General features: G+C 27.4%; 1 protein-coding gene across 3 annotated transcripts; it reads left to right on the top strand.

Annotated features, from left to right (window-relative positions):
* Positions 1 to 1,668: 1,668 nt before the first annotated feature.
* On the top strand, positions 1,669 to 17,314 carry LOC130820426 (carbonic anhydrase 2-like). Of its 3 annotated transcripts, none has more exons than XM_057685790.1 (16): positions 1,669 to 1,897; positions 6,899 to 6,960; positions 8,800 to 8,940; positions 10,081 to 10,129; positions 10,951 to 11,067; positions 11,473 to 11,526; positions 12,148 to 12,233; positions 12,717 to 12,822; positions 12,945 to 13,105; positions 13,242 to 13,403; positions 13,990 to 14,038; positions 14,844 to 14,960; positions 15,366 to 15,419; positions 16,119 to 16,204; positions 16,493 to 16,598; positions 16,954 to 17,314. In XM_057685790.1, exons 2-16 carry the CDS (start codon positions 6,908 to 6,910, stop codon positions 17,116 to 17,118), a joined length of 1,506 nt encoding a protein of 501 aa, XP_057541773.1. In that variant the 5' UTR covers positions 1,669 to 1,897; positions 6,899 to 6,907; the 3' UTR covers positions 17,119 to 17,314. The 3 variants fall into 3 exon arrangements, with proteins under 3 accessions (XP_057541773.1, XP_057541775.1, XP_057541774.1); XM_057685791.1 differs by lacking the exon at positions 1,669 to 1,897 and adding an exon at positions 6,534 to 6,671; XM_057685792.1 differs by lacking the exons at positions 1,669 to 1,897; positions 13,242 to 13,403; positions 13,990 to 14,038; ... (3 more) ...; positions 16,493 to 16,598; positions 16,954 to 17,314 and adding an exon at positions 2,163 to 3,212 and having other exon boundaries at positions 6,898 to 6,960; positions 12,945 to 13,109.
* Positions 17,315 to 17,542: the final 228 nt, after the last annotated feature.

Genomic DNA, 17,542 nt, shown 5'->3' with positions numbered 1-17,542 from the left:
AAGATAGATGTTAGCAGGTTCCTGACTTCACATTAGCATTGAAAAAGTAATTTTATTAGACTTTATATTTTGAATTATCTCTTTAATATTGCTACAATTTAATTATTAGTTGTATTAATTTTTTTTACCTTTATCTATAAATTTATTTTTCTCGTTAATTTATCAATATACTTATTCATTTTATTTTTTTTATTATTTCATTAAAAATTATTACAATAATCTTATCGAAATATTGCAAAATTAGAGGTACAAATTGCTGGATTTTATTTTTCACTATTACTTTAATTTTGATTCTTTTTTATATTGATAATAGTATTTTTTTTATCTCATTCGCAAATTTATCAAACACTAATATTATATTATATAATTCGTACCATCGTATATATGATGACCATTTGAATATAGCTTATCAATCTTATGGTAATTATTTAAATTGTTGGCGATATTCCTTTGATAATGTAACAACTACTAATTATCACAAATATTTAGAAAATGCCAAACGGTAAGGATAGATATAGTGTATGGTTATTATAGAAATGAGAAAATGTATGAATAGCATAATTTTATAACAATTAAAGAAAATGAAAAGAATATAAATCATAATAAAAATATTACAAAATAATATAAAAAAATTATAATTTGACAAACTCATTGAAATAAAAGGAGTGTCAAACATATATCTTTAAACTATTTCAATTTGTTTCATACTAATAACAAAACAATAAAAATGATGTGTAACATTTGTCTACAACAAGAAAGTTCCTAAATAATTATGATTTTTATCTTTTGGTAGAGGTAACATTGTTACCACAAACTTTAAGAGGTTGTAGTGAGGCTAAATTTAGAGGAGGTTGTAGTGAGGCTAAATTTAGAGGTGGTAGTAGTGAGGCTAATAAATTTAGAGGTTGCTACTTGTTATTAAAGAAGGTGTTATTTTTTTCCCTAAAAATGAAAATAAATTTGGGTAAATTGTATTTATATAATATAATAATCCAAATGAATGCTCATGTCCATTAGAACTCCAATCATCCCATAAAATGCCTAAAATATTTATTATATAAATACATTCTTTGTTAACATTATATTAATATACGCGCGGATCTGTTCACGAAAAAAGTGTCTATAAAATTGCCCCATAAGATCAAGCAAACTATACTTAACACTTTGCAAATGAAACCCTTTGCAAAAACCCAGATTAGTAATGCTCACTTAACAAGGTCAAGCCAAATTACTCGATCTCGATCAAGGGCAATCTTTGCCTCCTGTATTTTATTTTTCTTTGATCGGTCTTAACAAACAGTACTACTCTCTTTGTTAACAATAAAATGTATCATAATATTCTTATAATTATTCAACGAATATCACTAGACTAGATTATAATTTGGTTCATATACTATTAACGAAACAATCTAATCTATCTTATCAATAAGTACACAAAAATATACGACATTTGTCTATAACATGAAATTTCCTAAAAAAATCTCATTTTATCTTTACCATAGGTTATAACATTGTTACCAAAAATTTTAAGAGGTTGTAATGAAACTAAAGTTAGAGGTTGCTATTAAAGAAAGGTGCTATCTTTTTTCTCAAAAAGAAACAAATTTTTTAACTTGGATTTATATAAATAATATTACAATAAAACCAAATGTGGACCATGGAAAATAACAAAGAGATTAGGCCAATCTTATAACGTGACATTCTAATCTACGCAAATAACAATTCGAATATTTTAAGAAGTCCAAGTTATTTCTCCATTCGTTTTCCTTATCCTATTGTATTTGTCCCTCTCTTTTCTTCCTACATTTAAATAGTGTTTTCACTATATTTTCTTTACCAATAAACACAAGTTTCTTAAGCAAATTCAAGCATTTGGAGTGCTCTTCTTTCTCCATTGGTAATTCTCTTATCTTTCTCCAGAGTTTTTTCATATGCAAGTTTTGATATACTCTTTCTTTTTCATTTCATATATCAGGTTAATTATGTTTTAGTCTAAACATGCAGTATAAATTTATAATTATGATAACGATACATCGTTACTGATAAGAAATAATAATTATATAAGAATCTTGATAATAATTTGTTTGTATGTAATGACTTAAACACTAAATTTAAGTAATAAGTGTATTGTTTTTTGAACTCAAAACTTATTTTGCATTCTATTCAACTTTTTAGATGAGTACTTGTAAGTTTATGTAAGTACATGCATGTAAGACAAGAATAGTGATTTTGACTATGCTTTAATATTAGAGTATAACCCCATATAACTAGATAGTTATATACTTAGTTGTATTCTTGTATTAGTTTAAGAAACACGTTTTATTTACAAATTATTGTATAAGACAGTTTATTAAAATTATGTGTATGTAATAAGTTTAATCACGGATTTTATGAGACAATTTAAAGTTTGAATAGCGATTGTATAAGAATGTGGTAGATGTGTGGTTTATTGTATTTCTCTTTGATCTTAATGGACATTACAACTGTACAAGGCCACGAACTGCTGATAGATCTGTCTCAACTAACTCCAACTAACTATTAATATTCAAGATTTGGGCCTTAAATAGAGCAAAACCCAAAACTTCACATAATATTTAGCATATTAGTCCAAATGAAGCCCTTAAAAAAATTATTGAATCAAATTATTTTTGTGAGGGACCGTATTTCGGTAAAAACAATCTCAAAATAAAAAATTGGCATGCTAATTATAATTTGTATTAGTGTGCTATTAAGTCCTGTATAAAAGACGCCTCATGATAGGACGGTCTAATATAACAATTTGTCTATTTATTTATTTTCTTTACTTTCAATGTGCCTAATTTTATAGTAATGTACTTCTATTAATAATAACACTTATTATTTTTCTTATAGATTTTGCTACTATATGTATAATAATCTCTATTTCTACTACAATATGATGTTTTAATTATATTTCGATATTTGAGAATCGGCTCTTATTTTAGTGGAAGAACAAATACCACATTTGAGGAAAGTTCTTAAATTTGATTATCACGTAATCAATCTCTTCGCTCAGACAAACTATAATAAAAAAAATTATATTTGGTATTTAATAATACATAATTTCTTATCATAATCTGTTGATCAAAGAGGAACCTTGTGGTATAGCAGTCTAGCCCTAGACCATACCAAAAAGATATGGCTGGAAGTTTGAAGAAATGCGGCATGATGTTATGTTGTGCAAAACAACTTCCGCCAATACTCTTTTGTCTTTCTAATTTTGGTAGTGTTAAGGAACTAACTTAATTAAAAGCTTAAGTTGATGGTTGAAGCTTCAATATATGTCAAATTGGCTCTGATATCATGTCAAGGAACCAACCCAACCAAAAGCTTAAGTTGATGGTTGATACCCCAAGATATGTTATATACTCTAACAGCTAACTAACACGAAATTTAATTCTGAAATAGATATTAATTAGTTCGAATAATTTTAGTGAATAAACTAATTTCCAGTAAAAAATACTTTTCATATTCAATCCCTTTAACTTTGTTATATTTATACATTTAATCATTATTAGACGTCTAAGTTTGAATATAAGATTGACTCTATTTATCTCGTATTTCATTTTTAAACTCATTTTATCTCTTATCTCATTTTCACATTTTTTTTCCTAGTCAATGTGCTTTTTTATGATTGTTTTTTTTTTCTTTTAGTTGCTCAAAATATAAGTGTATGGCCATATATGAGCTTGTTATTAATAGGGGACAACAAATTTTTGTGAGAGACGGTATCTTTTAGAGACACATTAGATATATATGGATTAAATAGCCTAATTAATACAAATTAAACAGAAAATAAGAATGTGGACGTCTTATTTTAAAGTCTCCTCTTTAAGAGACAATCTCTCACAAGAGTAGTTGATTAGGGATACCTAATAAATATTAACATGATGTTTTGCTTATAATAATAATAATAATAATAATAATAATATGGAGTAAAAATCAAAAAATAATGTAAAATAAAGATAAAAGAATGTTGAAAATACTATCAATGATAGAATTATCAGTACTTTATCTCATAAATCCATTTCCCTAAATGCTATCAAAAGTTCACCATTGTTATTTTACGACAGAACCTTTTCTAAATTGGATGCATATTGTTTGATTTTTTTTTTTCATTGTATTTTTGTCTTTGTTTTTTTAATATTGACGAGTTATGTCTTTTAAACCTCCATGGACCATAATATACATATTCAAACGTAAAATAGCTGTCTCAATACAAAAAGAGGCTTTTTAATGAATTCCACTAATATTTTAATATATATAACGTCCCCAAATCAATGCCAAAAAAAACTCAAATTATTAATAAATAAAGATATTATGATGTAACCTATTTTTACATAATAATGCTTTATGTGAGCTTAATTTTGTAATTCACTTTATAATTCAAGATATAATGATCGAGTTTTTTTTAAACAAACAAAGAAGTATTATGATAAAAATACCTTCAACTATCCGAAGATAATTTTGACTTAATAAAAAAAATTTTGGTTCTATAAAAATTAGGTGAAAACATTACAATGTTACACCCACTTTTCATTATGAAATTAGTCAATTTTATTAAGGCTGCTGTTTAATTAAGATGATGTAAAATTTGATTGAATTGTGCTTTAGCACGTGACTTACATACGAGATAATCTTTATTGGCGTTTTCAATTACACAATAAATAACATTTTTCGTGAATAAATGAACGTCGTAAATCATATAAACCGTTTTTAAAGCACATGCCTTGAGGTGACTTGTACCGATTTTTTAATCTAAAGACTGATATTTTTTAATCTATATAAGTAATAGTTCTATCAAAAGCGTTTATGGCTCAATAGAAAGAGCATCTGCATGTGTAGTAGAAGGTTGGTAGTTCGAAGCATATCGGGTGCAGGTATCACCTGGGAGGTTTCATGACTGCGGGTATCCCTCTTTACTCTCTCCTTGAGGGTACGGGGTATGGTATGTCCGCCTCTTTTCGAAAAAAAAAAAATCCTCTATTCAAACCCTACCTTATGCGAGATACACTTTTAATTAATAGATTTCTGACAACTTACATATTTTAGCATAAGAGAAAGATGATGGGGATGAAATTAAACTAAACTATTTACATATTGAGAAATTAATTGCCATGAAAATAATTGATGTAATTTGTAGAATGTCACCTCAATCTACAGTGTTAATAACAATCAAAAACATATTCATAAAAAAATAAAATTAGAAAAAAGGGAGTGGTTCTTATTGAAAACCCCAAATTTCCATAAAAGAAAACCACAAAAACACATTCTACCTCTTCTCTCTTCATTCAGCACCATAAATATATTTAACTTTTTTATTATTGTTTCTACACTTATGTGACCAATAATACTCTTTATTGTATATCTTTGGGATTTTTTTTTCTTATTTTGCATACTCCCTCCTATTCAATCTACTTGTACTATAGATATTTTCATAATTATCAAAATAATATTTTAACCGTTAATATCTCAGAGTGATTAGTGAATAGTAACTAAAAAGTAAATGGAACAAGTAGATTGAATTAAAGGGAATATTTATTAATGTTGCTATACTTTCATACATTTTTAGGAGTAAATTATAATTCAAAGTGATTAAATTAAGAAAAAGGGAGTATTTACCTATCTCATTCATAAATATATTGCATTTACTTTTATTATACATTGAAAAATATTTACTCAACTATTTTTACTAATTATTTTTGAAAAAATACAAATTAAAAATAATTGATTAATAGTAAAAACAAATTAGTCACTTTTTTATGGAAAGGAGAGGAAGTATAAAAATAAAAAAGCTGGACCAATAGAGTGAAAGATAGATGTTAGGCTCCTCACTTCTCATCAGCATTGAAAAAGTAATTTTGTTAGATTTTATATTTTGAATTATTTCTTTAATTTTGCTACAATTTAACTATTAGTGGTATTGTTTTTTTCATCTTATCTACAAAATTATTTTTTCTCTTTATTTTATCCATATAACTATTCGTTTAATTTTTCTTATTATTTCACTAAAACTTATTACAATAATCCTATAAACCTATGGCAAAATTATAGGTATATATATGGCTAGATTTTATATTTCGTTATCACTTTAATCTTGATTCAATTTCTATTTTGATAGAAGTATTATCTTTTTTTATTTCATTTACAAATATTTTATTTTTTCTTTTCAACTTATCCATATCTTTATTGAATCTCAATTATTTTTCTTATTTTTATTTAAAATTAATAAATACATTTATCTACCTATCGCAAAATTAAAGGTACATATTGCTAGATTTTTATATTTCAATTTAATTTTATTTTTCTACATTTTATATAATAGAGGTAATATCATTTTTCATCTAATTCACAATTTTTAATTTCTCTTACTCATATATTTACATAATTAATTATTTTTCTTATTATTTCATTAAAAATTAATAAAATAATATAATCTATATGTAACACAAAAATATATGAAAGAATTATTAAAATTCCTAATGAATAAATCTTTTCTTACCATTTTAGGATCTATCATTTTTAATTAATAACTACCCTTTAACAATATTCAATAGTCAATGACTATTCCAATCATATTTGTCCATCAAACTTGATCACCTCCATTTTTCTCCCATTTACTTCTCTTTTCAAAACCTTTCAAATATTCTCAGGTACTTCAAAATCCTTTTCAATTTACCGTTTTGTATTTAAGAAAGTGACTCTTATATTTATTTGTGTATAAATATATCTTGTCAATCTTCTTTAACTTTTTTTTCTTTGAATTTCTTTTTTTCTCCTATATAATAAATGATTAAATTCTGTGATTTTTTAGAATTTAAAATAAATCATCTTTATATTTGTGCTAATATATGTTTTTTGGAATTGGGCAAATTGGTAGAAAGAGAAAATGGGAAACAATGCACTTGAGGAAGCCATTGCAGGCCTCACGAAGCTTCTAAGGTAATTTTTTTCTTCTTCTAAATTTTCGTCGCTTTTAGATTGGCGCATATAATTGTCGTTTCATATGACTTCTCTGATTTTTCTTTAATTTAACCGACAACCTCACAATTGAGATTAGGTCATTGGTCAGTCACCTTATCAAATTAGGTAATTCATGGAAATAATTAATACAATTGTTGTTAAATGATTTCTATCAGATATATCGGCTAAATAGTTTATTTAATACAAATTAAAGATAAAATAAGAATGTGAGCTTCTTATTTTTATGTTGTCTTTATGAAAAACGGTCTCTCGCAAGAGTATCTGATTAATTAATTATGCAAATTGAAGAGAAATAATACTACAAAGTTTAAAAATTTACAAAGGTAAAATTACCTATATCATGTAATCCTTTTAAATCCATGATAGTGGAAGCGATGACATTGGGATAATAAACTAAAATGAATTTTTGATTATGATTTTTTTAATAAAAAATGATTTGTACTGCTACAATGTATTTAATTTTTGATTTATAATTATAGGATGTGATTAGGTTTTTATTCATCTGATTGATCGATATCGTATCACTCACCCTGCTACAATGTTTTCATTTAAAAGTTTCTATTTTTTATTAAAATACAAATCATATATGAATTCAATTTCCTTTTAATAGACTTTTACTTTTTTAAATTCCTTTTTACTTAAAAAAAATCCTTTTTGATTTCCTACCCTAATCCTATCTTTGCCTTGATCTACGATTTTTTTTAATCTTAAAAAATAAGTTTATCCATACATTTAATTTATTTTATTTTGTAATCTCATCTATAATCTTGATTTTTCTTAAAACACTCTCTATGTCCCATATGTTTTGCAATGTTTTTCATATTATACGATGTCTAATAGATTTTGCTAAAGTTTTGTTTTAGTCCAGATCTCATATTCTTTCTTTTAACTTAAATCAACGTATTTAATTTATTTTGTCATTTCATCTATATCTTTCTCTTAGGTTTCATAAAAATATACTTTTTACCTCACCTTGTTTTAAGTAGTTTTAACATTACTCATGTTTTACTTATTGTAAACCTTATGCAACTAAGGAAGTACACAATTTTTCTCCTATTATAAATTCAAATATATGCATGTAAAATTTATTTAGATTTGTTTTGATTCAATTTCAATATATATATATACATATATATATATATATATATATATATATATATATATATATATATATATATATATATATAAAGAGTTTATTAGGCTGTGACAATTCGTCACATAATCTCACCGTGACCCACTTGTGTGGACACGGGACACTTGTGAGCTCGAGTCCACAAACCCATGGGCCAGGAGCGTTGACTTGCACATACACTAGATGAGGTTTATTGATTTCCAAAACCACATGGTAGTAGGAGGATTAGCTCACCCAATATATATGCAAGTCAACTACTCACTATTTTATCGATGTAGAATCTTGCTTCACATGTGAAATATTTCCAACATTCCCCCTCACATGTGAGCCACATCATACCAGGAACCACTTTCGACTCTGATACCATGTTAATTTAGGCTGTGCTTATTGTGAATGCCAACATATTAACGGGGAGATATATATTATCCCAAAACCATATGACAATAGAAAGGCCTCCAATAGCTTATAAAGTGTGCATCCCATCCTAATCACTAAATTTTGACTTTTTCTTTTTAGTAATTGTCTGGCACAACATCTATTAATCTCATTGACAAAATTATTTCTTTTCCTTGTCATAATCACTTAATTGTATTCTCTATTTTTTTAATTTTTATTTATTTTTACTAGTAGTAATACTTGTATAATTGTATTGGGATTGAAAACAGAGAGAATGAAGGATTGGAAAAGTTAGCAGCCGCAAAAATAAAAGAGATAATAACCGAGTTGCAGGGGCAGGTAACCGCTAATGCTGTTCCGCTTCAACGCATCAAATCCGGTTTTCTCCGGTTCAAAACCGACAAATACGAGTACGTTACGTTCATCTTATCTTTATCGTATTTCTGGAACCGCAATTTCCATAAATTCTTTTGTTCTGCTACCGTATTTTTGGTTGATTCTGATTTCTCAATTTCTGCAAAACTTGTCTTTTATCACATTATTACATTTGTTTTTGTACAGCTGTACTACTACTACAATTTTCATTGTTGAATTAAGTAAAAAATAAAAAAAAAAAAATAGATTTTTTAAATTGAATTCGATTTTACCTAATTAGAAAAAGGAATTTTTAAAAATCAACATAGATAGAGAATTGGATTTTAAACTGATATAAAATATCTGATCAATAATTTATTCAATTACTTAAATGAACTCCTTTAATTCATGCATTAATATTGTCAAAGTCTCTCAATGTTCGTGAAATATTTATTAAAAAAAATCTTCGTGAAATTTAAATTGCGATAATTTCTTGAAAATTCATAAACTATTTACTACAAGTCCCACTTATTTTGGATCAAAAAGAAATAAGAGTTATTAAGAAAAAGAGGAGAATATTAAAATTAAAATAAAAAGAAAGAAAATTATGCAAATAAAATTAAAATTAAAAAAAAAATTAAAAATATATGAATAAATTAAAATTACGTGATGAATCATTATCCAAATAAAAAATGCAAAATAAAAAATTCCAATGAAAATGACAATAAAGGCAAAATGACTAAACCAGGGAGCATTTATGATATTCCATTTTCAAGCAGTCATGCTACAAGAATTTCTTTTTTCTGGGGCTGTACTTCACCTTAATTTCAAGGAATGAAAGTATATACTGAATAAAGTAGTATTGGTGAAGGATCTGCACATTTGTAATTGTAGCATCCCAAAATAGACTGTTATCATGGCTAATACGTAGATATAAGTCCCATGCACAAAAATTCCTTTTATTAAATTATTTAAAATACAAGGAAAATTTTTTTCTAAATTTGATGTAATTTGCAACTTGGCATATGTTTTTTCTGGTGAGAATATGCCAACATTTAGTAATTATTTTACGAATGATGTTACAAAATTAGCAAAATTGTTCAATTTTCAAAGCTTTTAGTTAGTTTTACTTGCTCTAATCAAATGTGCATATCCTTGTTTGACTGATTTATTTACTTTATATTCTTTTTCATCAGGAAAAATCCTACTTTGTACCGTGAACTTTCAAAGGGTCAAAGTCCTAAGGTAAGCTTAATTTGTCACATTGAATAAATATAGTGACAGTAACTCAAAATAATTATCATATTATCATATAATTTAATAATTTTGTTATGAAATAACAAATGATAGTCTCAAGCATTTGCCAAACGAATCAAAATTATTGAATGTTAAATTTTGATTTGATTAATATTCCTAATTAATTAGCAAAACCTTATTTCTGGTTGGAAAAAAATTTCCTAAGTTATACTAACAATAATTTTTACAAATTGCGTTTATTATAGTCAATAATTACTTGAGCATTTAGCAAATATAATAGTAGTGATTTTTGAAATTGCACGAGTTATATATATTTTTTTATACTAACTTAAGATGAGTTTGTTGTTTACACTTAGACTAATCAAGAAATTGAAATAAGGAGACTAAATAAATATATAAGATATCAATAAGCTTCAACTATTTATTTGACTCTTAACATGGTATCAAAAACGAATATGACAATAGGTTAGGGGTTGGACTCTCACTTACCACTCATTTGAAGTGGATGTTGCATCGTGCTGCAGATTTGAGACTTAAATCCGAACTTACTTGTGGGCACGGGAGCCAGTTGGATTTACCTATGACTGCATTTATACTTTTTGTCCAATGGGCTCTCATATAAGGAAGCATAGCAAATTATAAACGATATTATTAAGCTCTAACCATTGACTTACGTTTTTATTTGAGTTGTTGTCTTGACATGACGAGCTAGTATACTACTCATACACGAGAAGTTTTAGCACAATCTTCCAAAATAGTTCGGACTTGTTAATCAATTAATCTAACATAATGCTTGTTTGCACATGCAGTTTCTGGTGTTCGCCTGTTCTGATTCGCGCGTCTGTCCTTCTCATATTCTTGATTTTCAACCTGGTGAAGCCTTTACTGTCAGAAACATTGCCAACATGGTTCCTCCCTATGACAAGGTTTTTTAATCCCTTATATAAACATTTCTTAACTTGAGACCAGATTAAAAATACATAATAATTTTTGTATCCTTATTCATTACTTTAATTAAAGTATTTTTATTAAATTTTAATTTAGTTCAACTTTGTTTTATTCGGCTCGTATAATAAGATTAAAAATGTCAATTAATAATTAATTTTATCATGACGTCATTATAATATCTTTTTAGAGTATATATTTTATATGATTCTTATTGGCAGTGGCTCGTTAAGATATTATTATTAGTATAAGATGGGTCAAACATATATTACTACATATCTACTAAATCAAATCAATGATTAGATCATGACCTATGTAGATGCGAGCCTCAAGTAATATTTAACAGATTTTAATTGGGTATGGATTTCAATTTGTTGATATTGCAGACAAAGTATTCTGGAACAGGAGCTGCTATTGAATATGCTGTTTTGCATCTGAAGGTGAATTAATTTATAATTATAAAATATATTTTTATTATCAGCCTTGATAAGTGGAGTACTCCATATAATGTTAATATCCAATCATCAAGTAGCCAATAATGCTACTTTATTTAATACTACTTGTGTTTTCAGTGAACCATGTCTAGTCTCCAAGCATGAAAGTATACCATTTCAAGTTTCCATAGCAAATTTTTCCATTTTTTAAAAAATTTTGAATAAGCATAATCCCCTATAGTCTAAAAAAATTATTATTTAATCGGCAGTGAGAATTAAACTATTAATATGTCCTAAAATATCAACCAAAAACACACTCTCCTTATAAATGGTGCTAAATATTTCACATTAAGTGAGTGACGAGTTACTTTCCCGACACAATAAAATTTAGTCTACAATAATGGGTACGTGTTTAAGTGTTAAACTCAATTAAGTGAAGACAAAGTACAATGTTTAATTTGGTTCAAAATAAAATTTTAAGTATGAGACGTACCAAAAATAGGATGGTCAAAAGAATGGAAATATATTGTATATATAGAAAGTTTGAAAAAAAAAACATTTAGAATCTTTTACAAGTTATGGAATTAATTAAAGCTGAAAAATGTTTTAAAATTATGTTATGTTTAGGTGGAGAATATTGTGGTGATTGGACACAGCTGCTGTGGAGGAATTAAGGGACTTATGTCTATTCCTGATGATGGTTCCACTTCTACGTAAGTTTTTTTAAATTTTATGTCAAAGTGTAATAGTTAACTTAAATAGAGAGGTTATTAGTTACATTATTACATTAAGAAATACTCTCTAAGATTGTCTTATTTGGTATTTAGACTATCCAATGCACTAACTCAATCTAAAATATTTCTAATTGTACATAATTAAAAATAAAAAAATGATATCAATAAAATTTACATTGATACGAAATAAACAAAATTTCACTTAACTATATTTTGTCATTTTAATTGCTCCATAAAATACAAATTAAGAGCGACCGATAAATAATGTCAAAAAATAATATGTAACAACTGGTCTAAATTGGAAGAAGTATTAAGAATTAGTTAGATTATTTTTGTTTTTAATTATCCACATTATCTTCACCATTATTTTAAAGATATATGTTGAGGGAAAGACTTAATTAGGATGTAGAAAGATATAAATGTAGTAAGACTAATGCTCCCCTGTTTGTTGTTTGATGGTAGTGATTTCATAGAAGATTGGGTTAAGATCTGCAACCCTGCTAAATTCAAGGTTAAGTCTGAGCACAGCAATGTTGAGTTTTCACAACAATGCACCAACTGTGAGAAAGTAAGTTTCCATCATCTTATTGTTCTTCATATTACCAAAACCAAATGATCTGACGGGCATAGTGTAGTGTATGGTATCGTTAAAATAATTTTGATGACAAAAGTTTTGTTTTGTATAAACAGGAAGCAGTGAATGTTTCTTTAGGGAACCTGTTGACATACCCATTTGTAAGAGAAGCAGTAGCAAAGAAAACAGTGGCTCTCAAGGGTGCTCACTATGATTTCGTCAATGGAGGTTTTGAGTTATGGAGTCTCAATTTCAGTCTTTCATCTTCTATCATAGTGTGAGAACATATATTAATCTTATAAAATTATTTCTTTTCTTTGTCCTAATTACTTAATTGTATCCTCCATTTTTTTAATTTTTATTTATTTTTGCTAGTAGTAATACTTGTATAATTGTATTGGGATTGAAAACAGAGAGAATGAAGGATTGGAAAAGCTAGCAGCCGCAAAATTAAAGGAGATAACAACCGAGTTGCAGGGGCAGGTCACTATTGGCCAACCCAGATCCAAGGATGTCTTTGATCCGGTTCAACGCATCAAATCCGGTTTTCTCCGGTTCAAAACCGACAAATACGAGTACGTTACGTTTATCTTTCCTTTACCGTATTTCTGGAACCGCTATTTCCATAAATTCTTCTGTTATGTTATCGTATTTTTGGATGATTCTGATTTCTCAATTTCTGCAAAACTTGTCTTTATCACATTATTACATTTGTTTCTGTACAGCTGTACTACTATAATTTTCATTGTTAAATTAAGTAAAAATTATAAAGAAAAATAGATTTTTAAATTGAATTCGATTTTAACTATATACTAAATAAAGTAGTTTTGGTGAAGGATCTGCACATTTGTAATTGTAGCATCCCAAAATAGACTGTTATCATGGCTAATACGTAGATATAAGTCCCATGCACAAAAATTCCTTTTATTAAATTATTTAAAATACAAGGAAAATTTTTTTCTAAATTTGATGTAATTTGCAACTTGGCATATGTTTTTTCTGGTGAGAATATGCCAACATTTAGTAATTATTTTACGAATGATGTTACAAAATTAGCAAAATTGTTCAATTTTCAAAGCTTTTAGTTAGTTTTACTTGCTCTAATCAAATGTGCATATCCTTGTTTGACTGATTTATTTACTTTATATTCTTTTTCATCAGGAAAAATCCTACTTTGTACCGTGAACTTTCAACGGGTCAAAGTCCTAAGGTAAGCTTAATTTGTCACATTGAGCAAATATACTGACAAGATTACAGTAGCTCAAAATAATCATCATATCATATAATTTAATAATTTATTTATGAAATAAGAAATGATAGTTTTACAACCATTTGCCAAATAAATCAAAATTATTGAATGTAAAATTTTGATTTGATTAATATTCCTAATTAATTAACAATATCTTATCTTAGGTTGGAAAAAATTTTCTAAATTATTGTAACAATATTTTTTACAAATTGTGTTTATTGTAGTCAATAATAATAACCTGAGCATTTAGCAAATATAATAGTAGTGATTTTTGAAATTGCAGGAGTTATATATATATTTTTATACTAACTCTGCGTTGTATGAGTTTGTTGTTTACACTTTGACTAATCAAAAAATTGAAATAAGGAGACTTAATAAATATATAATATTAATGAGCTTTAACCATCAGTTTAAATTTTTATTTGAATGAGTCTCTTAACATGGTATTAGAAGCGAATGTAACAAGAGATTACAGATTGGACTCTAACCCACCCATTATTTAAAGTGGATGCTGCATTCTGCGGCGGATTCGAGCCTCACATCCAACCTTACTTGTGGGCACAAGAGTCAGCTGGATTTGTCTATAGCTGCATTCATATTTCTTACTAAATGAGCTCTCGTATAAAGAGGCGTAGAAAAATATCAGAAATATTATTGAACTCTAATCATAAGCTAAAGTTTTTGTTTGAGATGTCGAGAGAAGTTTTTACAAAATCTTCCAAAATAGTTCAGATTTGTTAATCATAATGCTTGGTTGCACATGCAGTTTCTGGTGTTTGCTTGCTCTGATTCGCGCGTCTGTCCTTCTCATATCCTTGATTTTCAACCTGGTGAAGCCTTTGCTGTTAGAAACATTGCCAACATGGTTCCTCCCTATGACAAGGTTTTTTAATTCCTTACATACACATCTCCTAACTCGTGACCAAACTAAAAATACACAATAATTTTTATGTTCTTATTAATTATTTTTATTATAGTATTTTTATTACATTTTTAATTTAGTTCAACTTTGTTTCATTCGACACATATAATAAAATTTAAAAAGTCAATTAACGTTTAATTTTGTCATAATATCATTTATAATATCTTTTTAGAAAATATACTCTATAAGGTTCTTATTCCTAATAGTAAATCAAGATATTATTAATATAAAACGGATCAAACATATATCGCTGTATATTTGCTGAATCAAATCAATGAATTAATCATGATCTAGGCAGATGCGAGCCTTAGTTGATGTTTTAAGAGATTTTAATTGGGTATGTAATTCAACTTGTTGATATTGCAGACAAAATTTTCTGGTGCAGGAGCAGCTATTGAATATGCTGTTTTGCATCTCAAGGTTAAGTACTCTCTTATCAGATTGCATTAATCTATAATTATAAAATTTATTTTTATTATCAGCCTTGTTAAGTTGAGTACTCCACATAATGTCAATATCCAATCATCAAGTTGCCAATAATGCTACTTTATTTAATAATGCTTGTGTTTTCCGTGACCTATGTCTATTCTCCAAGCATGAAATTAAATATACCATTTCAAGTTTCCATAGTAGCTATTCTTTAATTTTGGAAGATAACTAATTATCTAAAAAGTGGTCATAATTAAACTCCTAATATGTCTTAAGGTATCAATTAAAAACTTAAACTGATATCTGATAGTAAGTCTCATATTATGTTTTGTATTTAACCATGCCTGTTCACAAATATTAATACAACACATATTCTTCTTATATATGGTACTAAATATTTCACAAATAGTAATTTAGTTTCCTGACAAAATAAAATTTAATCTACAATAAGGAGTATACGTGTTTGAGTGTTAAACTCGATTAAGTTAGAACAAAAGTAAAATGTTTAATTTGGTTCAAAATAAAAAAATTTTATGTGTCATACCTACCATAAATAGTACGGTCAAACGAAGGAAGAATGTTGTGTATATAGAAATTAGTTTGATAAAAAAATTCCTAATCTTGCCATTTTTGTTATCTTTGCAAGTTATGGAATTAATTAAAGCTGAAAAGTGGTTTAAATATGTTTAGGTGGAGAATATTGTGGTGATTGGACACAGCTGCTGTGGAGGAATTAAGGGACTTATGTCTTTTCCTGATGATGGCTCCACTTCTACGTAAGTTTTTTCTAATTTTATGTCAAAGTGTAATAATTAACTTAAATAGAGAGATTATAAGTTACATATTATTATATTAAGAAATACTCTCTAAGATTGACATCAATTGTCTTATTTGGTATTTAGACTATCCAATGACTCAATCTAAAATATTTTTAATTGTGTATAATTAAAAATAAAAAAATAATATTAATAAAATTTACATTGATACAAACTGAACAAAATTTCACTTGACTATATTTTGTTATTTGTAAGACTAATGGTCCCTTGTTTGTTGTTTGATGGTAGTGATTTCATAGAAGATTGGGTTAAGATCTGCAACCCTGCTAAATTCAAGGTTAAGTCTGAGCACAGCAATGTTGAGTTTTCACAACAATGCACCAACTGTGAGAAAGTAAGTTTCCATCATCTTATTGTTCTTCATATTACCAAATCCGAGTTTATTCTATCTCTTTCAGTTTGTCATTCCATTAAACTATTTTATTTATTTGACTATTTTATACGGTTGTTCAAATGGAACACACTGTAAATGACAGAACGCGTAATAAAAATAAAAACCCAAGAAAAATGTACATTTAATATATCAAATTTCTCATAAACACTTTTATATGCTCGTATTATTCAAAATTAGAGAATTTATAACATGTTGAATCAAACCTAATCCAACTAAAACCGACTGATCTAACGGGTAGATCGTATGTTATCGTTAAAACAATTTTGGTGACAAACGTTTTGTTTTGTATAAACAGGAAGCAGTGAATGTTTCTTTAGGGAACCTGTTGACATACCCATTTGTAAGAGAAGCAGTTGCAAAGAAAACAGTGGCTCTCAAGGGTGCTCACTATGATTTTGTCAATGGAGGTTTTGAGTTATGGAGTCTCAATTTCAGTCTTTCATCTTCTATCATAGTGTGAGAACATATATATATATATATATATTAATATATATATAGTCACTCACAATTTCAGTCTTTCATCTGTTCTTTGTTTTCGTTCCAATGTTTCCTTTAATTTCTGGACTATGAGTATTGTATTATCTCATTTGCGCATTTTATTTCTTGTCCACGAACGATCTTTTATATAATTGTTATTTTCTTTTAGTTGCTCAAAATATATTGTATGGCAAGTAGTAAATATTAACATGATATTTTGCTTACAATTACAGATGCTCAACAGGCCGGATTGGGGTGGGGTGGGTCGGGTCAATGGTCAATGACCCATTATTGACCCGACCTGCTAATGACCAGTTAAAATGTCAACCGACCCTTGACCTGTTGGATCGATTCGACCCGTTGGGTCAATCCGACCCGTTGAACACCTCTACTTACAATCATACATT

This window comes from Amaranthus tricolor, chromosome 8 (genome assembly GCF_026212465.1).
Source record: "Amaranthus tricolor cultivar Red isolate AtriRed21 chromosome 8, ASM2621246v1, whole genome shotgun sequence".
NCBI lineage: Eukaryota > Viridiplantae > Streptophyta > Magnoliopsida > Caryophyllales > Amaranthaceae > Amaranthus > Amaranthus tricolor.
This window is presented reverse-complemented; position numbering and strand designations above follow the sequence as displayed.